Genomic DNA, 25410 nt, shown 5'->3' with positions numbered 1-25410 from the left:
TATCTGGGTATATTTTAGAGCAGAACCAAAATTACTTCTGAAGGAGAATCACGACCCTGTTCACAGGTTTTCCTCCTGTGTGCAGTTGGGTGGCTTTTTCTTCACTCAGGTGCCTTACTGGACTCCTTCATTTTGATGCAAGGATGTCACACCTCTCCTGGTCTTGGCTCATTATCAGACAAGCACATGACTTTGGGCTGGTCTCTGCTGGGGGTGCCTCCAGGCACTCGTCAGAGTTAGGGCTCACAGTGTGGAGCTCACTACCACTCATTATGTGTTGAAAGGTCAGTTGTGAAATATAATATTGATGAAAAATTGACTGAAGGAGTTGCAGCCTGTCCTTTTTTCTAGATTCTCTAAAATCTATGCCTGTGTTAGTCCTGACCAGCAGGAAGCTGCATACTTGGGTTCTTTCCTCCCATTGGCTTTAATGCTTCTGTCATCCTCTGAGACAATATACATCTCATTCCCAAATTACCTGGCTGGAAGATGAAGACTTTTTCCTTTCAGTCTTAGAGTCATTTTTGCTTTCCGTTTTAGAGTCGTTCTTATCACTTCCTAAAGAGGCACCATCAAAACTGGATTTTGACCTGAGGAAAGAAAATCCAGGGAGTCTATAGAATGAATTTTTTATGCTGCTCATTAATGTTATTGTAATAAATCTTGACTATGATGCCATCTCACAAGGAAATCTGGCATTTGCTTTTCTCTTCTAGATATTAATAATCACTCAATCCTCTACAGGCATTTACATAGTGCATGTTGTTGGACTAGGGTGATTTCAGTAGGCTATCTCAAACTAAGCGATGGTAACCCACAGAAAAAAAAGTAAATCTAATGAAAATAATGATATCATTTCAAAAGTATTTTAATCAGTATAAAGAGCACAGGAGGCAAATTATGAAACCAAATTGCAGCTATAGTTCAAAGGATATATTTATTTCAGAAATGTATTAAATTTAACTAGTGTTAATTCAGTGGGGCATTGTGTTAAATGCCTTGGGACACATGAGACAGTCTTTGTCCTTAAGGAGCCTGTGCACATCAAACAACTTTTTAAGTCCCTATTGCAAGAAATAAATTTTGATAGCTATGTATGGGGATGGACGTTAACTACAGACTTATTGTGGTGAGCATTTTGCAATGTAGACATATACTGAATAATATGGTACACCTGAAACTAACGATGTTATATGTTAATTATACCTCAATAAAAAATGAAAATAAAAACAAAACTTCTTAGAGAGGCACTACATGATTTAGCACCAAAACAATACATATTATAGGTGTTAGGAGGCGGTAAAGAGACAATAAATCTAAGAGGAGGAAAGACAGGAGGAGACCAACGGAATAATGTGGGTTTAAGACATGGGCCTAACAGGATGAGCAGGAATTGGGTATGAGGAAAAGAGGTACAAAATATCCCAGAGTAGGAAAACAGTAGATGTGAAACCAGGATGAAAAGAAGACGTTTGGGAAGTCGAGTCTTCCTTTGTTTTCTCAAGGGCAATTCCTTTCTGAGGTGATTCTAGTCCTGGTTATCCATTTTATTAGACTTGTGAATTTGCACATATCTTCAACCCAACAGCTCAACAAAGTCCCTTCAAAGTGGAACGCATGTATGAATTTTAGAGGTAGATACACGAACAAGTTAGATGATACAGTTATGTAGATGTTTTGTTTACTGGGGAAAATGGCACATGAAATCCATGATTTCACAAGATGATTCCAAGGAGGCAGCTCAGTTAAAAATATTTGGCTCAAAGCCAATTTAAAAAGAATCAAGTAATTTGGGTAGTATATGGGTGTGACAGCGACAGAAATGACTGAAGTTAGAGAGACATTCTGCTCTGGTTTTCTCAGCTGTGAAAAGATGGCCTATAACATGTCTTAGGCCCCTTTTAGCGCCAACAGTTCGAGTCTGTGATGCTCAAACCACAGGTGAAATACCTCTCAGCAATTCAACGTACATTGATCTGGATTCAGGCACTGGCCACTGAACCTATTCACAGATATAAATTTTTTTAGAATTCTAGGGATTACTTTAAAAAAAATTATGAGTCAACATTTGTGTTCTACCTGAAAGAAAATGATTTTTTCAAATGTGAAATTACCTATTATTTCTATTATCCACTAACTTGAATTTATCAACTCTACTGATTCAAATTAATAAATGTGAATGGAATTGTCAAAGCAATGATCAGACCCTTTGAAGAACTGCGAACTGGAAGCAAATGTGACAAGTAGGGCAGCTGTACCCTTGAGAACTTCAAGAGGCACAGGCAGAAGGGGCTTGTCTGCAGAGCACTGGCCTTGGTGGTGGTGGGGAGAAGGGGGTGCATATTTTCATAGCATCGATTTCTTTGTGTCTTTTCAACTGCATTATTCTCACTTCCCACAAGTGACTATGAGCAGGACCAGAAGCCCAGTGCAAAATGAAAATGCGAGTCCCCTTATTAAAAAATTAAGAATTTCCAGACGGCGAGAACGGAGCATTAAGCATTAAACCAAGTGCTGGGCTCTTTGCAACTATAAAGATCATATGCCCTATAAAGTTTAACAAGCACGCCCTGATGATGAGTGGATTATTCTCATCTAAAGCCTGGGGAAGTTGGAGTCAAACCAACAGTGTTTTAAAAGTGCCTGAGGTAGCCAGTCAATGGTGGTGAAAGATATAAGAAACAACATGCTTTGTGCCTCTGCAGAGAGACTCATTTGGTGAGTGACACAGGATGCTACGACAGGAAACAGCTATAGAAAACATGATTAAAAGTGAGATGTCAAAACAGGCATTCAGAAAAGATGAGATAATTGCAAGTGAGGCAAATCTGGGAGAATAGTGAAGACTTACGCTTGATCTTGCATGAAGTATAGATTTGGAGAGAAGGTGTGGGCTGGGTAGCCGGGAGGGAAGGGAAAGCAGGAGTTATTTGATCATCCTTTAGCAGAGGCCAGAAAGACACAGACAGCAGCTGTTCTGACAGCTCTAACAACGGGGAGGAGAGCAATCGCTCCTCCAGTCCTATAGATCAATGGCCACGGTACCCCTATGCGACCCCTGGTTTAACTATCCTTTTTTAAGGGCAAAAAGGCCACTCTTAAGTTCCTACTTCTCCCTTCCACGTGGAAGAAAGCACATAATTGGTGCCATCAAGAGTGATGGGGACCACAGCTCCACATCTCAAAACTGCCTGCCCCCTCTACAGCCCTGCAACCAAACCGTGGCCCCAGCACTGGCCCCAGGAAATGGGCATCCCCCTGAGACATGCATACCCTGCCCAGGAATCCCAGACAGGGTTCCCTGCTGCTCTTTTCGTGGCAGCCAGGAGAGTGAGGCAGCAGGTGTGCACACCCAGAGGCTGAGCAGGCATTCCAACCTGGGCAGGCCTCGTCAGGAACCTGGCCAGCCTTTCCAGGTGTTTGATAAATCTAAGCCGAAGAGAGAGCCACCCTGGCTTTATCAGTTTGCAAAATCAGTGCTTTATGAAAGAGGCAGACATTTTGCAGAAGACTGAGGGAGAAAGGAGAAAAAGATGCTACTAGGAAGAGAAGAGCGAGGAAGGCAAGCATCAGCATTTGGATTTCAAGGAAAAACGCTCCACTTCTCTCTCACGGGTGTTATTTGCCTATAGCAGATCCTCACTCTTTTAACAACTACCACAAAACTAGAAACACCAGCTCCTCCCAGGAACCCCTCCTCCCCAAGAGGGCGAAATGAAGAGTCAGTTGAGGACTCACCGCAGGCAGATGATTCTCTTCTGGTCTGGGGACTCAGCCTCACTGGATGGGGTTGGAGACTGGGCTGTTGGCGACCTGCAGGCCTTCTTTTTCTCCTCCACACCATTCTCAGCCTCTGAGCTGGAGAAGAAAGAAAAACGCTTCACCTTAGACATCCACAGGGGGTGGACAGAAAAACAATGAGTCACCTGGCTTTCTGGAGAGTGGAATGGTCTTCGATCCCCACAGACAGGCTGAGGTCAACTTGGACAGCTGTGCCTTTTCCAAATCTCCATGCCAACCCCTCGCAGCTGGCTTCAACAGGTAAATATCCGACTTTGCTGGGACCTGCTGGCTCCCAGGTCTGCTCCCAGTGGGCTCTGTCCTGCTCTACCGAGCCACTGGAGTGGCGATCCCCTGGAGGCTGGGAGGGCCCCCACGCACACTCACTCATTTGCCTTCAGCCAGGTGTGAGCCTTCCTCCTGGGAACCCCCACACCCTTTGTTTGCACTTCTCTTATGTCACGCATCACCTTTTGTTGTAGTTGCCTAGGTCCCACTTCGGGTTGCTGTTATTTTAGCCAAGCACCGCCTCTCAGCGAGTTACCTCTGTCATCGGCACAACCACCTGGGCTAGATAGACGTTATTATCCCTAGTTTATAGATATGGAATCTGAGACTCAGATACTAAGGACCTTGCCAAAGTTTGCAGAACCTCGCATCTGTATGAGTTGGGATTCAAATTCAGGTCTGTCCATCTGTGAGGCCTTTGTGTACACATGTGTATTCTCCCTCTCCCTCCCCTACCCTCTTCCTTCCCCTTTCTCTCCCCCACTCCTTTTCTCGCCATCCCCCCACCCAGCTCCCCATCCATCCATCACCCCCAGACACCTATCTATCCACTTAGCCCCCTTATTAGCAATTCAATGAGAAAGCTCCAAGGTGGGGCGGGAATCTTACAAGTTTTTATACTGACCACAGGGTCTACAGGGTCGAGGATAGAGCTGGTATCTAATCATGATCAATAAGCTTTTGGAAAACTAGGTCTGACCTTGGTAAAGAAGGAACAGAGGGGAAAGTCAGTCAAGAGGGTCTGCATACTGAACCACTACGGATGGAGGTCGACCAGTGTGGTGGACACGGGAGTTCCCTCAGCCTTGGGAAGAGAGGAAACCACCTCCAATGGGGGAAGAGGGAGAGGAAGGGACGAGGTAAGGGAGAATACAGGTGTTACACATGGATCAGGATCTTCCTTGGTCAGCCTGCACAGCAAAGAACTCACAAAACATGCTTCTGAGAATGTGAGAACTCCACAGTGGCCGAGCATAAAGTGAGAACTTATAAGACATAGCATTGCTATGATAGTTTAGCTAATTTTAATTCTAATTTACCACCCCTTCGGTACCTTTGCCTGCAAATAAACGTGCAGGCAGGAAGTGTTATTGGTTAGTTTAAGCTTTGTGGTTGCCGACTTACAACTCTTAACAGCACGTGAAAATTCCGGCCCACACTAGGAGTCCTATGGTGGTGTCAAAATCAAGACCAAGGATCTCTGACAGGGTATCCATTAATAATCCCTACGATGGCTGATGCCCTCATTTTGTAGTTAGCATTCCTCTTTTCCTAAGATAAATATTTGAAGACAGAGGTCCACCCCTCTACTCCTTCAGTTCTCGAAGTACTTAGAGCACTTCTGTATAATAAAAGGGCTCAGTTCATAACTGAACTGCATTATGTGACAAAAGGTCCATGAAAAGCCTTGAAATATCAGTAGGAAAGCACTACTTTCATTCCAAAGAGAGAATTTTATTTAAATTTAGAATCAGGTTTAATTTATGGACTCAAAAAATTGTAGAACTGTTAAGGGGCCTTCTAGCATACCTCTGCTTTTCCCTTCTATCCCCCCAAGATACACACAGCACTCCTGTTCCTCAAAAGCACCAGGCAGAAAACCACTCGAGGGTCTCTCTTTAAGTGGGGAGATTAAGTGTGTGCGGAACTTCAGGAATCCACCTCAGCATTCATTCAAATATTTATCGCATTTTAGGCAGGATCAGATTGAGACTCAGGGGCAGGGCAGTTGTCCTGCACGGCACCTTTGTGTGCTTAGAAAGGGCCACTCGCACGAAGAAGCACTCACCAAGAGGTGGCCCTCTGTGTGGATGTAGCCCCACTGACCTATGGCCTGGCAGGGATAAGGGAAGGTGCCCCTTGCTTTGGGCAGCAATAGCCCAGTGCCAAGATGCAAGGAAGTGAAGTTCGCCTGCATTTCAGCCCTCCTTGCCCCTCGCCGACCTAGCGCTTTTACACAGTGCAGGGTGCCGAGTACCTTACCACGCGTGGCGGTCCCGATTCCAGGCCCCCAGCTTAGCACTAAAAAGATACAGTGCACGCCTCTGTATCAACCCACCCGAGCAAGGTCTCAACGACAGAACACACAGGTCTGTTTAAAATGGCTTCTTTCTGGAGAGTCTCCAGGCCACTTTCCCTTAACCTTGCATCTGGCCTCCAGCACGGCTTCTCTCCCGGACGGCCCTCTCCAGGCGCACATGCTCCACAGAGCCTGCCAACCCAGGGGTCCCGGCTCTGCTGCTGCTGGCTTTCTAACCTACTAGGCCCCGAATCCATTAACACCTTGTACAGTTAACTTTTCCTCCCAGATGGCTTACTTATCCAACTATTAGACTAAATTCCTTAAAAGCAAGGAACTTCAGTTTTTTTCCACCTCACTTAGCTCAGCATTTTGCTCACAGTAGTCATTTGAATGTGTTGACTGATGTGGGATTAATTCTGTAGTATCCCAAAGAGGAAGTGAAGTTCATTTATGGGCCAATTCAACATTAGGTTTTTGTTTACTTAAAAATGCTACAGAGACTCAAGCAAGTTAGTTCCTACCACAGACGAGATTACTTCACAAACACTCTTTATTGGAGGTATTGTTAGCGGCAGGTTGAAACTATGCAGAATTCGGCCTGTGTTCCGGGAGCAGAGTGTGGGAGGGGAAATGGAATGTCTCCTCAAGGCCTCTCAGTAACTTTAAAGTTACTGTCAGTGTAGCTGACTAGGGAGATGAAATAACAGGTCTTTTTAAATCATGAAAATGATTTTTTTTTTAAAGAAGACAAGGCCCTTTCTGGTGCACTGACTAAAAGAGTCAACAACAAAAAGCCAAAACAAAACAAAATAGCAATCCCCCTCTTTCAATAAATGTTATTGTCCACCCTGAATGCACTCGATCTCATCTGATCTCGGAAGCTAAGCAGGGTCAGGCCTGGTTAGTACTTGGATGGGAGACCACCTAGGAATACCGGGTATTGTAGGTGTTTTTTTTAAAAAAAAAAAAAAGAGTTATTGTAAACATCCTGGCAGAGCAGGATGCTCAGAGCTGGGTAAGTGAGAGAAATAAGTGAGTGATAGTTTAAAGTATCCACAGCAGCAGCAGAAGATCCTGGGAACACAGGATTGACCTTCACTTGGCCATCGTAGGTTATCTCTTCTCCCATCTCCGACCCAATTTAAGTATCAGTTGTGGGCCCTGAAAGCATTTCAGTAGGAATTTCGGAGCAATGGGATACATAGTCATGTTTATACCAACCAAACCTAACTTTATCTATTAGGGGGCGGCATTTTTATTACCAGCTATGAAGTGCTGGTTTCAATAAGACACTGCCACACACTGTTACATAACTTATAAATAAAACAGGTTGGACAATCCCCATCAACAGTCCAATATTTGTCAATTCCCAGACTCCATTAGTCTGATAACAGCTTGATTCATTCTATTCAGAATTAGAATTCTTATATGGGGTCAAATATCATTCATCCCAGAGAGAACCTCTGGGTTTAACAGAAACTCAGCCCTCAGTTCTCCTGTCACATCAACCTCCAAGGTCCCTGTCCCTTCTGCTGAGAATGTGTTATATTCAGGCACCATTACATGCAACTCAAGGTAAATAGTGACTGGGCAGAATGATAATTAAGTTGCACTCCAGGTAAATGAAAACAAATGCCTCACTGTAGTTCAGTCTAGGAAGCTGTGTTCCTTTCTAATTACAGTGGCAAACTCTATGTTTGAGTCTACCTTCAAGTTAAATTAATTTAAGACATAAATGTCACTAAACTCCACTATGATAGTATAGGGGAGGGTAGTTGTACACCCACTATCATTAAAAAAAAATATATATATATATATATATCTGATCACCATTGCCTATAGCCACATCTTGACCACTAGAGGTTTAGAAGTGACTTGAAGATAGGATATGTTTCACCAGAGGCTCTCCATAGGATAAAATCCTGGAAATGGGACTGCTGTGATTCAGGCCAGGTCTGTGAAAACCGTTTGCTGAAACCCTGTGCTGAAAGCTGGGCTGTGCGTGCACTCGCCCAGACCTGGGGCCGCACTGACTCTGTTTTGGGTGTGCTGCCTGTGGAGTGGCTCCGTGGCTGGCAGGCAAGGGAGGGAAGCAAAGACATGGGCTACAGGGACAGAGCGGGGCTCTAGGGACTGCTGGGCAGCAGCCACAGTACAGACATCACGTTAAAACAAGAAAGCAGAAGGGGGTGTGGAAGGTGCAGGAGTTGGTGATGGAGACCAGGACCTCCTCAAGCCCCCATGGCTTCTCCAACTGCAAAGCTCATTCTCCCAGACTAGATTTTAAGTCAGGAAGAACAGCCTTTCATTTATGATTCTAATATACCTTTGTCTAGAAACTTTAAATTTTACTTCTTTATCTACCTACACAGTTATTTCTGAACAGGTATTAGAAGCACAAGTACACAATTCAAAAGTTGCAAATGGCAAAACATCTCCCGTCTACCCCTGTTTCATGGGGGCCCCGTTTCTCTCCTGAGGTACCTACTGTTGTTCCCAGCTCCTGTGTGTCTTTCTAGGGAGAATCTGTGTACATATGAGTGTAATTTTAAAGCATAAATGACAGCATGCTATTTCATACTTTTTTTTTTTTTAACTTACTGTATCTTGGTATTCTTTCTCTATCAGTACACAGTTTCCTCATTTTTAATGACCGTGTAGCGTTCCACTGCAATGGATGAATTATAATGTAGCAGTTACCTATTGATGAGCATTTAGGTGGATTTCAGTCTTATTACAAATACAAGCAACACTGCAACAAATGTCCTTGTATGTTTTGTGTGTGAATATATCCATAGGATAATTTCCTGGGAATGGAACTGCTGTGTCAAAATACATAACTTAAAAGTTTGATAGTTATTGCTAAATTGCTCTCAGTAGAGGGTTGGTGACCCACGCCCAAAATATCTAGCAGTGACTACTCATTCCCACAAATGTGTTAAACTTAAAAAAAATTCAAAGTGCCTAGCAGAGTATAAATTCAAAGTCCCTGGTAGAGTACCTGGCACACAGGAAAACAATAATCTTAATGATGTCTATTATTAAACTTTTTGATCTTTGCAAATGTGAGAGGTAAAAAAAAATCCCATGGTAGTTTTGATATTTATATCTCTCTCCTTATGAGTAAGGTTGAGTGTATTTTCACACGCTGAAAATTTTTTTTCTTGTTTTTTGAATTAGCTGTCTGTACGTACATTTTGCCAATTTTTCTAGCGGGCTGTTGATTGAAACATTTAGGGAAAACAGTTCTTATCATAACTGCATATCCAATTCTTGGCAATATTCTAGAATTGACTTTTTAAAATAACTAATTTTAAACATTTATAAAAGTTGAGCAGACATCAGGGGTTAGCGTGAGTTAAAATGTTAATGATGAATTAACTTTTTTTTCCTTGATAGGCTTACTGGTAGATAGAAAAATAGGAATGCCAAAAACATAGTATTCTTTGGTTTCAGAAAAACCTATAATGAAACATGACAGGCTTCTAGTTCAAGATGGAGCACAAATGTTTGCCCCTCCTTTCTGAGGCCTGTTGAAATGAGTATTTATAAAAGAAGTAATAATTCTGCTACGACAATGGAGGGAAACCATTAACAGAAGAGTGATGTCCCAAAATTTCTGGAAAATGGAAAGTAAAATGTAAAGTACAATATTAACTCATGTAGCAAAGTAGAGGAAGCTGTAGTTGAGAACACGGCCATCAATGGAAGAGAACAGCGATCCGTTTGTCAGAGTCCAGTGAGGTGCTATAGGAGGAGGATGTGAGAAGTTGACATAAACATCAGATTAAAGGTGTGTGGGTTTGAAATCTTTAACTCTCCTGCCCACTCCTGCCCCCAACTCCTATCCTGAGACCCGAATGACAGGCAGTCAGGCACTTAGCCCATGTGGGGAAAATATCAGAGGGGTTGTCAATAACTGAACAACTCAGGTGCAGAAAATCAGGTACTTAGTACAGAAGGTGAAGCCCTACAGTAAATCCCTTCTTGTCCTTTCATTTTTAATGAGGTAGTGTCCAAACCAGGTGCCAACTCCCTATCCGTGTTCCTCAAAGGCTACTCTAGTCCCTAATTTTTTGTTTCCCCACCCCATCCCTCATTCTTCAGTACAAATGACAAGAAAGGACTGACAAACCTTTGAAGAAAATCTGAAGTCTTAAAAGAGTAAGGAAAGAGTGACAAAAAAAGAAAGTAAAATTCTTAGGAAACTGACTTCACAGAACAGAGAACTCAAAACAAGAAAAACAAAACCCCAAAAGCTTCAGTTGGTATTTTCAGAGAGAGAAGAAAGGACCTGTAAAACAGATCACAGAATCATGGAAAAGGAAACCTCCCTGGACTTCTCAGCTCTCTGAGTCCGAATCCTTAATGGCCTATAAGGACCTGTCCTGTCCACTTCTCCTGATCGCTGATCTCCTCCTTGCACTCCATGTTCCCATGAGAAAACCCGTGCACTGGCTGTTCCCTCTGTCTGGAATGCTCTACCTCAGGGGTCCCCAGCCTCCAGGCTGCGGACCAGTACTGTCTGTGGCCTGGTAGGAACCGGGTCGCACAGCGGTGGGTGAGCGGCGGGCAAGGGAGTGAAGTTTCATCTGTATTTGCAGCTGCTCCCCAGCGCTAGCATCACCGCCTCAGCTCCACCTCAGATCGTCAGGCATTAGATTCTCATAGGAGCACCTGTCCCTGCTGCCAAAATGGTTGGGGACCACTGGTCTACTCGCTACATAGCCACGTGACTCTCTCTTTCTCTTTTTTTACTCAAATGTTACCTTCTCAATGAGACCTACGTACTTAACCAAAGGGTTGGAAGATGGCATCAAGATACAGAAATACAAAAAGAGAAAAATTGAGGGGGAAAATCAATACAGGTTTAAGCCAGGCATTTCTACATCAAATGAATAAGAGTTCTAAACAAACAAAAAAAACAAAAAACAAAAAAAGAGAAAGTATTGTTCAAGAAAAAAAATAAGAAAGGACGAAAGAAGAGCACAGGTTACTAATTTCTTACCCTAAAAAGTGGGGAGTCCAAATGATTTAACAAGATTTAGGTTGATGTATTACTCAAAGATATAAATGTGTGAAAACAGTAACTGGAAAGAGTGATGTGCCTATTTAAAACAGGGAGTGAGAAGAGCGGGAGGTAGGGAGTTAGTGTAAGTTGACGCTTATGTTCCATCAAAACAGGAGGCTGAGAGACAAGGTTTAAAATTAGTAAGCAAGGAAAGCAGGATGCATACATTTTTACAGATAATGAAGTAACCACTACAACTAAAATCAGGTACAGTTAAAAACTACTGGGAGAATGGGAGAGGTGGGATTGAGTTCATAATAAATTTTAATGCACTATATTATTTTGATAAATATTTATAAAAGATTTATTAATATCCTCATAGAGAAAATATAAAATACAGGGTAGATCATAAAAAGAGATGGATTTACTATCTTCAAATATTTGAGTTCCTACTATGTCTAAAAGATAACGCCAGATGTCGTGCTCTCAAGGGACTTAGCCTTTATTGGGAATTTTAGTTTATCACATATATAAAGCATAAAAAAGGCTGTAAGGGATATCTGCCATAAAGATAGTGCCTTGGAAATCCAGAAATCTCCTTTACTTGTAAAGAGCAGAATCAGGGAAGTTTTGTGGAGGAAATAAGCATGAGCTTGTGAGGGTAGTATGGTATGTCCTTTCCAATTTAGCAGACAAGTGTGACTGTCAGAAATACATTTCAGTACCAGAAACCAGAAGTGTGAATTATATTTCCATGTGTCCTATAGAATAAAAACAAAGCAGATCCTTTGAATGGAAAAAAAATCAGAGCCTCCCATTTCATTTCCACATTGTAGTCACCTGTGCCACCTTTCTACTCAAAGAAACACTGCATGTGTGCAAAGCTTACTGGGAAAGCACTGACATTTGCGCTGGGTACATGTAATTTGGACTTGTGGAGATACAAAGGAAGGATGAAAAAAATACAAGGAAAGGCAGAAGTGAAAACATGCAGACAAGGAAGAGTCACACACATGCAAGAAAATCCGGCGCTGTTTTTTTTCTGGAGCACAGCGAGCAGAAAAAAGCAGAAATTGGGTTGTTGGGAAGTATGAATCCTAACGACAGAGGGCTGCTTTTAGGCATCATTTGGTTGGCAGTAGGGACTAACTAAAGATTTTTAAACAGAAGTAATGAAAACAATGGGATATTAAAGTGCCCACCTTTTCCCATCTTGAGGGGCCTGATGAGATGTGTGCTTCTGGAGGATTACACTCGAATGCCTGTATAAGAATGGCGGGTGAGGGGGTGTGAAGGCTGCAGATAGATGGGGCGTGGGGGGGGGTTGAGTATGAAGGCAGGAAACAGAGAGAGAATCCAGAGATAACCCAGAAGGAGTGTAGAGGGCAAGCGATGGAGAGGAATATCCAAGACAACCCCAAGGTTATCTGGGGAATGGAGAGAATAATTTGCCACCAGCAGTTACAGGGAACGCAGGAGGAAATGTAGTTTGGTGGGAGGGATTTTACGAATCTAATTTTAGATATGACAGACACGTTGTTAGCAGGCGGTAAACTGTATCTAAAAAACCAAAAAGCCCGAAAGAACATCAAAGAGAATATCTGACTTTGCAGAGGAAGGGTTCTGCCCGTTGGATACTATTTTTGGTGAGGCCTAAATATGTTGCCATAGCAGAGAGTAACACCTAGAGTTCAGCTGCAGTGCTAGGGCTGGAGGAATGGCTTAGCATAGGTCACCAACTGGTCCCAGCACCTCCAACCTGGTCTCACAGAGCTCCCCTCTGTGCTCGTGAAATGGACAAGTCACTGTTTCTCACCTTTATATCTACTCCCAATTCTGTTTTCCTAAATCACTGCTTTACTTTCAAAGCCTAAGGCCACTCACATAACCCCCAAAAGTGTTTAAATGTCAGAATTCTAATTCTGAGAAACCCAACTCAAACTAACTTACGTTTTTAAAAACACACCCCATAGGGACTTTTGTCACTGCTTTAAGATGAAGTCAGCGGTGGAGAACAGCTTTCCCTTCAACCCCGGGAACACACGGCAATGAGCTCCAGGGTCTCCCTCTCCAAGTCTTCTGGAACATCAATGCCCGATTCATCCTCCCGAGACACCGCCTCCATTATGTCATATGCCACTGCTCAAGAACCAACAATGGCTTTTTACTGAGCATCACATTAAGCATCCGGAGATGAGCCAAGACCCTCCGAGTTTGGCAGTTTCCTCTACTTTTCAACATGAATTCTCCATTCCAGCCTTGTTGGTCTTCTCACCACAGCCTCACTTACATTATGCTCCATCCTCCCTCTGTGCCTGGCTCTTGGATCTTCTAACGTGGAATATCCTCTCTGCTCCTTCCTGACTACCCACAACACCCACTGTTCCAGCCCAGGACATGTCCAGTTGTATATCCTTTTGATATTGGCTCCCATCTCTTTACTTCCAATGTTTGGATATAAGAAATCGTGCAATTAACACTTGTTGACCAGACAACTTTGAGTATATATGCAGCACAGGACAACAATCAGCATCTAAAAAAGGGTTTGGGCTTACATTCTGTCTCAACATGTGAAAGGCAAGAATTAACACTTCCAGTTTCTAAGAAAGGTAGATTGATGCTGCTGATGTGAGTTCCTTTTCGTTATTTACAGACTCAGCATGCAAATAGTATTTGGTATGTTATATTGCTCAGTGTTAACAAAGTTTCTAAAAATATATGTTTACTATTTCTCCTTGAAACCTGAATATAATCTTCTCAGGGGCAGGGACTTTAAATATATTTTTTATATTTCTGTCTCCACTCATTTTTTTTTTTCCCCACAAGCAATTGCTGAATGTCAGAATAAGCCGCTTTTCCTTTACCTAAGATAAATTAGAGGACATCTACTTGATTAAGGCTCTTGGCCTGAAAGATGTGTTTGGAGAAGAACTAGATTTTAAAAGTAGAATAAGAAACTTACCGAAACAGAAAGATAGGAATGCAAAAGAATAAATAGGGCAGGAGATCCAGGAAAAAATATTTAGAGAAAGTATAATATTAACAAATCTTCAGTTATCATGGCACATATTCAAAATATCAAATATGATTGAAAAGTACCTCAGCTACTTTAGAAATAGCTATAAATTAAAACCTAGATTACGAAGAGCAATTGGGTCACTGAGAACATATTTTTTGGGAGGTACTGTAGAAAAAGGAAATGCCACGTGATATAACAGCCATATGGCATTAAAGACAATTCTGAATGATGAAGCAAAGCTGTTTGCATAAACTGGACTTGCAAGTGGTCAAATTCACTACTGTGCCTATTCCCCACAGCAAGAACCCTAGAATTTAAGAATAATTAAGAAGTTCTTTCACCTAGCTTTGGGTAGCGACACAACTAAAAATTTCAAATGGGAATCTGTTCTATTTTTAAGCACCTCTGCACAAAAGAGATCCTATACCCATGACAAATAGCCATATATATAGTTTCTGAACCTACCACACCCTGAACGTGGTAAGGAAGATGGGAAGAACAAACATCTAAAGACTTTTGTTTTTTATGCATAAAAAACAAAACCCACTGTTATATCAACTCCATGAAAACCCAGAACAACAAAAAAATGTTAATGCCTGCATTTGGATTTTTCAGAATTAAGTGGGGGTCCATCATAGAGAATATCAATTTGGAACCCCATTTAAAAGGAACAGAGGACCAAAAATCATACGAAAATGAGAGGATGAGGACTTCAAGCAAAAGTCATAAAAAGTTACAATGGACAAAGAAGGAGGAAAAAAACAAGTAATTTGTGTATCTGGAATGCCAAAGAGAAGAGGTGTTTGTAATATAAGAACCTGAGAGGTTAAAAAAAAAAAGAAAAAAAAAATCTGAGAGGTGAGCAAAATTATAAGATGGAGAAAGAAGGGTGTAGTTGAGCAGAGGATTCTGAATGTATCACAGAAAAACAGGGCCCTGCCATGGTTTTCTGACAAGGTACAGCTTTGTGAAAACGATACTCCTGAGAAAAGAACTGTATGTCTTCTGAGAGATGGGTACCGGAAGAGAATGTCAGAAAGACCCGATTTAGAGGTGCTCTTCCAGAAAAGAGAAGGAATGAGGACCAGGTGGTAAGTGAAAAGAGGCAAAGGGAGGAGATAGAGTCACCTTAGAGGGAGACATCACTAGTAAGTTTCATGGGCAGAACAGTCCTTTACAATACAAATTCCTCCTGAATTAAATTTCATTCCTTTTGTTACCAAACCTATGATAATAACTTTTATTTGAAGAGAAAGGGAATGTATCATGCCAGAAATGCGTGTATTTAGCCTAAAGGGAATATTTTACCTATTAATAGCACAGTAACATTTAAGGCTTAAACTAACTCTCTCTCAAAAAAAAATCCAGGGCCCTTTAGAAGCTGACTTGAGAGAATGTTTGCTTTTGTTTTGAGGACCACCCCCCCATCCCTGTCCCTGTGGAGACCAGCTGTGTTAATTTGGCCCTCAGCTGTTGGAGGAGGCATTTGAACTGAAAGCATGGGAGATAGGAGCTGCCTCCCGCCACCCTGGCTATGATCTGTGATGACTAAAATGCTTTCTTTACTCTTATACCCTTCATTTCCTGGAACTCTGTTTTTCCCATCCATGTAGGGAAGGAAGAAGAAAAAAGATCAAAAGCCAGAGAGCTAAAAGACCAAGGTATGTGGGCACCGCAGCAGAGTTAAAAGTTGCCACAAGAGTCCAAAATCGCACTAGAGAGCTGCAGAAACCTCTCTCCTTTGTCTCTCCCCCCCCCATTCAAACTCACAGTACTACTTCCTCAGTCTCCTGTGTTCTGATCTCATGCTTCAGAATTGCCTGTGTATGAGGGCAGCTCAAGATCTTCACTGGGCTGCGCCACATGGGAATTTCTCAGAAGTCAGCTTCCAAACTCATGCCACATCTCCTGCAGTGGTCAAAATGGGCATGGGACGTTATGCGTGTCATTAGCACACGTGAAACTTCTCTGCTTAAATGCTATTGTTAAAACTCAGATTATTTTCTAATGAAAAATTAATGGGACTCAACCTCTAGAGAATAAAGTTATTGTCACTTTTTAAAAACAGGATATCTATATGCTAAACAGTTTTCCTGTAAAAGGCATTGGTTTAACCAAAACACTTCCATACTAGATACACTTAAGAAAACAGTTCATGCTTTCGTAAGGCAAAAAAATAAAAAAGTGTACATTTTTAGTTTTTTTAAGTTGTAAGGTTGAAAAGTGTTAATGTAACCTACTAATGTAATAAGTAAACCTATTAACTGTCTCTTATTTATCTTTGTTTTTCCCTGGAAACTATGCCTGTGTTTTGTATATGTTATTGTCAACAATATGGAATATCCAAGAAGTATTCAATATTTAGATCATGACATATCATATGCTAATATATCACATATATTTGTATCATAATATAATTACATAATTATTATAGATATCAAAATATGGAATTGTAGAACTAATTACTCCTCACTGTTGTTGAAGAGAAATGTTCATCCAAGTATTTTAAAGACAACTAACTTGCACAGGACAGAAGAATTAGAATACAATTTATACACGATAATTAGTACCTCTTTCAAGGAAATAAGCAGTACGTCTAAATAGATTTTAATAAATCTTACATCTGACATCCTTACTTCCTGTCCTTAATTTCTCTCACAGCAAATATGTATTTTCCCTACCTGTGCTGGAGATATATTGCTTTGGAAAACATCTATTCTTCGCTTCTTCCTCGCCACTTGTTCCTACTGGATTTTCCAGGTGACATTTACCTTTGCTTTGCTGTTCTCAAAGAGCATTCACACCCACACGATACTGGCCCTCATGCCAACTTTACCAGGCAAGTATGCAAGAAACGTGTTATCTGTTTTACAAATAAGGAAACTAAGATGAGAGAGTCTGAGTGACGGAACCTCCATTATTCTCACTCTTAGACTGTCTCCCACCAAACCCAATCAGAAACCAAGACCTATGGATTTTACTTCCTTAATATTTCCCAGTTATGCCCCTTCCCGTTCTTTCCCAGTTATTGGCTTAGCTAGGGTCCTCAGGGTCTCCTGCCTGGACCACTACACTTCCCTACCCTACCTCATTCGAGTTACATGCGACACTTCCTCCTTTCATCTCACCCCTCCTTCCATCTATATGGAAAATCACTTTGCCCTGTGATCTTTGAAAAGCCCAAATTTGACTTGATAGTCACATCATCTTCCCAACCCCACCCCTTAAAGCCCTTTTGGTTCTCCACTGCCTGCAGGATAAAGCCAAAGATGAGTACAGGAGGACCTCTGCAATCTGGAACTGTTTACTTGCCTTTCCCCTCCTTAGACTATGAGCCCCTGGTAGGCAGGGTCTGGGTCTTATCACGCCTTTGTATCCGGAGGCAGGAAGGTGCTCCCTTCATTTCCCTTAAGTATCTCATGTTCCTTAAACCAGCACCAGAGGCCAGTCATTCTGATTTCCAGCCCAAAGCCCCTTTTGGCCACACCAGACAGCATAGTATAAATAGCAACAGGAAGGATGAACTTCACTTGGAATTCCTAGACTTGCAAAGACTGGCATGGGAAAGACCAGAGAAGTTTTCTACTGGGAGTTGGGTCATGCTCTGGCAAACTTAGACTAAACAATTCAGGGGCAGTTTTGGCAGAGCAGTGGCCTGCCCTTCCAATACTTCCAGAAAAAGATCTGACAAATCCATCCTGTAAAGGCTGTGGGTAAAGAAGAAACATTTCCATTGAGGAAGCTTTACTGTCTCTTCCCACAAAACTGGGTGAAAGGTAGTGGAGTCTGCCTTATTAAGGCCAGCTGAGCTCCTTGTTACTGCTGAGAGGTGCCATCATGCCATAGCTGGGCTTAGAGTGTAAAGGACGATGTTTAGATAGCGCAGATTCCAAGAAACTGGAGGAAACAAGACTGCTTTTCCTCACTGAACACTTCTGAAATGACACAGGTAAGGCTCAAGAAGAATCTGTTCCACGATCTTTCTTCGTTTAGAGTAGTCCAACGCATGGTTTCTGGGAATGGCATCTTCACAAGGGATGTTTATCATATTTCAGCATCTTAATAAGAGCCTGTCTTTCTCACCTCCCCATCAAGTCCTCTCTCCCACAAGCAAGTGTTAACAGAGCTGCAGTGTATAGAGCTGCTCTCTGTCACATGAAACTTGAATTTAGAAAACATAGGCTTTTTTTTTTTTTTTTTTCATTTAAGAAAATTCTAGGTAAAGGAGCTTAGGGGAGTGTATGTATTTTCTATTTGCCCAATGAAGCTAGGTGGTGTTGACGAGAGGAAGAGTGGCAGCGTTTGAAGATCAATTACAGATTCCATCAGACTGGTCTACTTTTTAGGGTTAATACTTAACTTACATCATAGCTGACTGGATAATTAAAGGTACCCACATATTTTCCTAAGTGATCAGAAAAATTTCTAACCACTTACTATGAAAATTTTATGACATATACAAAGTAGACAGAAGAATGATTACTCATGGCCAGTTTTGTTTCATTTATGCCTCTGCCCACTCTTCCCACCTCTTACCTATTTTGAAGCAGATCCCCACATTATCTTTGCATCTGTAACTATTACAGTATGTAGCTCTAGGGATCTTTTTTTTTTTTTAAGGAAAAAAAAAGTAAACAATAACAATCTCAAACCCGAAAGGTATTAACGAGGATAAAAACATACATGAAATCTAGCCGTTCTTTAGGGAAGGTATCGGCATTACGTATTATTGTTGAAGAGTAACAGGACATGCCACCCCAAAAGATGCCACTTCGGTATATTGATTATTTTGAGCTGTGGGCACTTGAAGAACAGCAAATGCAGGGAGAGGCCTTCTCTGAATTTATCTGCTTAAAGACAGAAAATCCAAAAGGAACTCAATAGTCATAAATCCCCTCCCTGGGAGTTTCTTCAACCAGGGAGGATCTGACTCATCACAAGAGAGAAGTCGACACCACACCCAGACAACTTCATCAGAAACTATCATACTTCCCATCTATTCCATGGGCCCTTCTATGGGTCTTTCCGAAAATCATTTACTCTCCCCCGAGAGACCTATATCCTCCCTCCCTGTTCTCTATCAGAACGGTACTTAAGCCTAAATGCTAAAGCCATCTGGGGAGTTACTGATTTTTCCCTGGGTATCTCCCACATATACACGAGGAATATACATTAATAAATTTCTGTTTGTTTTGCTCTTGTTAACCTGTCTTTTATTATAGGAGTCTCAGCTAAGAACTCAAAATGGTAGAGGGAAAATGATTTTCCTCCTCTCCAGTATTTAGGATCAAAGTGGACTAAATAAATCATCTCTAGGCACATTGCTGGTATATTTGAGTATCTAGTGTGGGATTTGGGAGAGGTCAGGCTCCCCACATTAGTTCACAGGGCTGTCGCTGCTTGACAACAGGAAGCACCCACCTTGATATCTCTACTTCCTGGGGTCCCCTTTTATTAGGGAGCCTAGCTGCTCTGGTTACCTCTGAACGTGGGAAGAAATAGACATGACATTACCTAATCTCAGCACCTCGGCCAGATTAGGTTTTTTGGAGGATGAAGAAAAAGAGATTCACAATTACATGGGTCAACATGAAGCTAGTTGTAATTGTGAGCAGAATGTACCCGAATGGACGAGCTACCATGACTCTAGGTGGAATGATGTAGCCACACCTGTATCCTGCCTGTGCCTCCCGCTGCAGCTGCTCCTCTCCAATCTCCCGGGCTCACACCCAAGAGACAGTCTTGACAGAAACCTGAGCAGCAGCAGGCACAGGTGGTGATGTGATAGCTCAAATGCCCATTTCCTCTGGCCCATCAATAATACTATGTGTCATCGAAGTCTCCGGCCGTGCTGGCACTCGAGATTGTCTGGGCTTTCCTGCAGACATGCTCATTTGCCTTTGAGAATTCACAGGGTTAGGTCAGACTTCCTGAGCACAGAAAAGTGGCAATTCTGTACCTATCTAAAAGGCAAGCAGTATGTGGGCTTGAAAAAAAAATGAAGTTCTAGGTGCAAAGATCAGCTTACTCAAAAGACTAAATTCTCAGAATTTGTCAAGCATACATATATGCCACCAATGGTACCTGCCTCTTTATCTTTGCAAGAGGTTCTTGCCAATTCTGCGGAAAAAAACCTATAGAATTCTGTTCATAAAAAATAAAAACACCTCTTATGTGACAATAATTCCTACCCTCTCCTCGAATGGCTTCAGATATCAAATGGGCAGATTACTTTAAAATAGCCAGTTGAGGACAGGTCTTTTCTAAGCCAGAAGGCCAGCTTATTAAGGCCGCTATCTGCATAGTATGGTTTGCTTGATAGTGGGAGATAATGGGTATTAGGGCCCTTCTTCTGTCATGTACCTGAAGTTCCTTATCACCAGCCACCTGCTCCCCCAGCCCCCAACCCAATGTGTTCCATCTATATTTCTTTGAAATAATTTCTGAAAAGGTAAGCCAGGATTGAGGAACGGGGGTATTGGAAGGCATCTCTCTCTTTTACTGATCTGAACATAACAACACGAATGAAGTCAGTGGTGACATCTTTCCATCATAGCTGAGAGAGAGCCGGTTTTACGGAGAAAGACAGCAAGGGTACTGTGGAGGAAAGTCATCAACTATGTCCACATCTCCACTGGGACAGCAGTAGATGGCTGGGTAAAAGGTGTCTCTGGAAACAGAGGGGAAGACAGCCGTGAAAGGTGTGGGAGGGCTCTACAGCCTCAGGTTTTGTGTGGAGGGGCCCTGTTTTCTTTTAACTAATTAACGAGACACAGGCTGATGACGCAAATACACAGCTGAAACAACACTTGCAAAACCGGGACTGAGAATACAAATAAGGTTGAGGAACTTTTCTTCACGATGGCTCATTTTACCTGTGTTTTGAGCCACATGTTGTCTGGTAAGATCAGTCTGTGATCTCCGTAAATTAGTGGTTCTCAAATGGGGGCTAAGGACCTTCCAGGTCAGAACCACCTGGGGGTTGGGAGAAGGGGCTTATAAAAATGCACATTCTTAGCCCTACTTTAGACCCTTTTAAGACTTGTGTCTTACACCCACTAAAAATCTCAAAACTACTGAGCTGAATGTCAACCGGGCCAAGATTATTAGGCCAAGTGGGAAGCCAATCAGTTACTTTTGTTTCTACCACTCAGTAATTTTATAATGGGGGGCTGGGAGAGAGTGGTAATTTTATCAGCACAAACCTATGCTTCTGGAAAAATAATCCCCTTTAATGATGAATACGTAATGCTACCTTCAGGAAGTTTCTGTACTGATTAAATGCACTGTCCCAAATCAAAATATAAACCATGTTTGAGTTTTCTTTGGGAAATACAATTACTAGTGATTTTTATTTTATTTTTTGCAATGATCTGTGGTTGTAAAGGTTACTACAATGGACTTTTTATACTCATAGATGTTCATTTGTTTAAAAGTTCTTTTAAAAAAAAGAAGGAAAAGAGACACTGGATTTTGAGACACCAGTTATGCACAATATCTCGAACGAGAGCGGATTTCAAGTAAATATTTAGGGAGGGATTTTAAGCAGGAGGCTTACAGGAAAATCTAGAAGTTCTATAATGCATAAATTTGAATACACCTTGGAAAATGAATTTTAAGTAAGGTTTTGAATAAGTTTGCTTCATAATTATGACTGATGTAAATACTCAGGTAAAGAAGATGGTTGAAGATGAAATCAGGGGTTCATGTGCAAATTTAAATCCTATACTTTGAGAATATGAGTTTATCTTCTATCGTTTAGATTTAGCCTGGATATTCTCATATGTTTATTCTTTCAAAAGAATTTTAGCATCATTCTGTAATATTTTCTTAGAGTCACTGTTTGGTTACACCAAACTTATGAATTTAAGGAACACAGCTATTTTTATGATGTTAAGTTTTCCTTTTAAAGAAGATAAGACATCTTCATTTAAGTTGTTTCCTTGAGTAGGTGTATTGTTTTACTTTAAGTCCTATACAATTTACTTCTGGGTATTTTATATTTTTTGTAGCCTGTCTATACCTTTTCCAATTAGTTTTCTAAAATTTGTTATTGTTGGTTAAGAAAAGTAATTGATTTAAAATTTATTTCTAGGAATCAGTCAACTTAGTGAATATTCTTGTTTCTAATTGCTCTTGTGTTATTTCACTTGAGTTCAAAATATAAAATCAATTTTTACTCACCATCCAGAAAGTCCAACCTCCTGTGGGTTACTGTTGACCGAGCTGCATTTAATGTTCCTTATTGCCTTAATCCTCTCACCTACTGATCACGTTTCCTTTCGTGAGAACTCTGACACCTGGATCTTTCAACATCCATATGGATGGCATCCAATAACTTGGCAGTAACTCCAGTGACCTTTAGTTTCACTTCCCATAAGTCACGGACAATGCCTGGCTTTCATCATTGCTCAGACTGCTCCATACAGAAAGCCCCCATCAATACGACACCTCTAACCTCTCACTGTCTGCCTCTAATCTTCTATCTTTCCAGTTTCCGCCCTCACCACTCCCACCATGTGTGCTTCTGGCCTCAGAGACAGACAACAGTCCTTGATATTTCCATGTCCTCTTAGTCTATGGATCCCTTCTGGACTTGTTTCCTGAAGCAGCTCACACCATATATGTGATTGATCACCTTCAGTTTCCAGCTTTGCCAGTCCTTCTGCACTCAGCAGAAACACTCCAAGGTCAGCTCAAAATTAGCCTTTTTAACTTCTAAATCCCTGGATTCTGAGCACTGTTAAAGGAAAAATCAGACCTTATTGTGGACTGGTGCCTTTGCTGTCTGTCAGCTGGGCCCTCAGCATTTCTTGGACATCTTCCTTTCCTATTCCCTTAATTTGTATTCCAAACACTATCCATGCTCCTGATGGGAACTGGGGCAGACCACCCCAAAATATGCCAAGGTGGCATGCCGATTATTTTGGATTAAAGTTACTTGAGAAACAGCAAGTGTAAGAAGAACACTGAACTTCCTTCCTTTCCTTGATTTTCTCCTTTTAATCTGTCTCATGTCAATGTAATTCCCAGACCAGCTGGAAGAACCTAGGAGGGTGGAGGAAAAAATTTTCCTCTCCAATACTCCTCGAGCTCCTAACCAAACACAACTCCTCCCTCTGGATGAAAGGGGCCACGTCACAGCTTCGCTAAGGACGTGGAAATCTGAAGTATTCAGACGAGTGAAGCACCATGTCTTCCCCTAACCCGTAATTACCTATATCTGCATCTACTATATTTGTACATTCTAGTTTCAAAAGACAAGGTCTCTCTCTTTTTGATGTTCAAGCTCATTTTCTGATTATTCAGTTATTCCATCTTTGTGTTACATCTTCATCTTTTCCCTTTCATCTGGGCCTTGGTCCTAGTTTAGGTACAAGCTCACCAGGCTCTCATCTAAAAACAAAAACCTTCCTTCAACTTCACCTCCTCTAGTTACCTTCCTCTCCTTCACTCTTCAGCTGAGTCTCCTGAAGCCATAGTCTGCCCATATTGTCTGATTCTTCATTTCCTTTTAATCCAGTCCAGTCGTCTGGCCTACAGTTCCATTGCTCCACTAAAATTTCTCTGACAAAATTCGCCAGTGATTTCTACATTGCTAAATGCCAAGGCCATTTCAGGAGTTTTCTTAATGCTGCTATTGGTAAAACCCTGCCCCTGTGGACTATCTCTAGAGAGTCTCCTTCCCTTGTTTGTTTTTTCATGTTTCCATTTCATTTTGTTTGATTTCAGTGTTTATTTTTGTTTTGTTTTCTGCAGTGCTATTTATCCTTCACTTTTGTAACCTCTTCTTTTGACCTTCGTCCTAACACAGGATCATTCCTTGTTTCTCTCTTTGGTCGTCTCCTCTTCTCCATTGGAAAATTCCATCCACTCTCATGATTTTAACTATATGATTAACCTATATGCTGCCAATTCCCAAATCTGTCTCCCAGCTCTGATCTTCTAGGGTATTTTCTGACACCAGCAACCAATTTTCTAATTCTCCAGACACCATTTAGATATCCAACAATTCAATTCAATCCTGATACTACCTGGAGTTAGTACAAACCCCACAGGTTCAGGGCTCAGTCCCATAATACTGACATCGCTTTAGATGCCAGCTGCAAGTCCCAGGCCAACTGACTATAAATCAGGGGTTCCCATGACCCCCCGCCCCCATCCAGTTTGATAATTTGCTAGAATGGCTCACAGATTTCAGGGAAATGTTTAACTTACGTTTACCAGTTTATCATAAAGAACACAAGAAGAGCCAGATGAAAGAGATGCGTAGGGCAAGGTATGGAGGTTTGTAGAGCTTTCATGCCCTCACTGGGTGCATTATCCTCCCAACACTCTGATGTGTTCACCAAACTAGAAGCTCATCAAATCTTAAATTTTTATAGTGCTTAATCTCCAGGCTCCCTCCCCTCCCAGGAATTTGAGGGTGGGGCACTAACCTCTAAACACTTGGCCTAAGAGAGCATTTCTTTCTTTTTTTTTAAATTAAAATCATTGCAGTGACATTGGTTAAGAAAATCAAATAGATTTCAAATATACAAATACATCATGTGTATGTTGCATTGTGTGTTCATCACCTGAAGTTAAATTTCCTTCTGTCACTAAATATTTGACCCTCTTTACCCCTACCTACTCCCACCCCTTCCCTCTGGTAACCACTAATCCAAGTGCATGTCCATGAGTCTCTGTCTCTTTGTCATGTTTGCTTGTTGCTTTCAGTTTTATATTTCACTTATGAGTGAAATCATATGATTCTCAATTTTTTCTGCCTGACTTATTTCTCTTAGCATGATTATCTCAAGATCTGTCCATGTTGTCACAAATGGCAGTATTTCGTCTCTTCTTATGGCTGAGTAATATTCTATTGTATAAATGTACCACATCTTCTCTATCCAATAATCTATCGAAGGGCACTTCAGTTGTTTCCATGTCTTGGCCACTGTGAATAATGCTGCTGTGAACATCGGGGTGCACATATCTTTGCGGATAAATGCTTTCAAGTTCTTTCGAATATCCAGAAGAGGGACTGCTGGGTCATATGGTAATTCTATTCTTAGTTTTTTGAGATGCCTCCATACTGTTTTCCATAGTGGCTATATCCATTTATATTCCCATCAGCAGTGTATGAGGGTTCCTTTTTCACTGGGAGAGCCTTTCTATTCACTAGATGGGATGCTGCCGGATTCATGAATCATTCAACAGAGCCGATTAGATCTTAAACAACAACACCAAAACCTCCCACAAAACCAAACAACAACGACAGAAAAATACTTGGCCTTTCTGGTGACC

At 41.5% G+C, this 25410-nt stretch overlaps 1 protein-coding gene, 1 long non-coding RNA gene and 1 pseudogene across 7 annotated transcripts in view; 2 read left to right on the top strand and 1 right to left on the bottom strand.

Moving 5' to 3' along the window:
* The window catches only part of GRAMD2B (GRAM domain containing 2B), a 113899-nt gene that overhangs the window by 20895 nt on the left and 67594 nt on the right, over window positions 1-25410 (bottom strand). For 4 of the 6 annotated variants that reach the window (XM_039848582.1, XM_039848580.1, XM_039848581.1 and 1 more), the window contains 2 exons: window positions 3739-3858; window positions 479-590 (listed from right to left, as the gene is read on the bottom strand). In XM_039848582.1, the coding sequence (XP_039704516.1) occupies window positions 479-590; window positions 3739-3858 (232 nt within the window). Of the gene's footprint in view, window positions 1-478; window positions 591-2851; window positions 2895-3738; window positions 3859-15971; window positions 15979-25410 lie in introns of those variants that run through there. The other 2 variants (XM_039848585.1, XM_039848584.1) reach the window with 2 other exon arrangements.
* LOC120590900 (uncharacterized) lies at window positions 3856-14957 on the top strand. Its single transcript, XR_005649804.1, has 2 exons — window positions 3856-4041; window positions 13076-14957. It is a non-coding gene; the product is annotated as an uncharacterized LOC120590900 (long non-coding RNA).
* On the top strand, window positions 6921-7040 carry LOC120590996 (uncharacterized; annotated as a pseudogene).

This window comes from Pteropus medius, unplaced genomic scaffold, assembly GCF_902729225.1.
Source record: "Pteropus medius unplaced genomic scaffold, Ma_sr-lr_union100, whole genome shotgun sequence".
Lineage (NCBI taxonomy): Eukaryota > Metazoa > Chordata > Mammalia > Chiroptera > Pteropodidae > Pteropus > Pteropus medius.
Note: the sequence above shows the minus strand (reverse complement) of the source record. Positions and strands in the feature narration are given on the sequence as shown.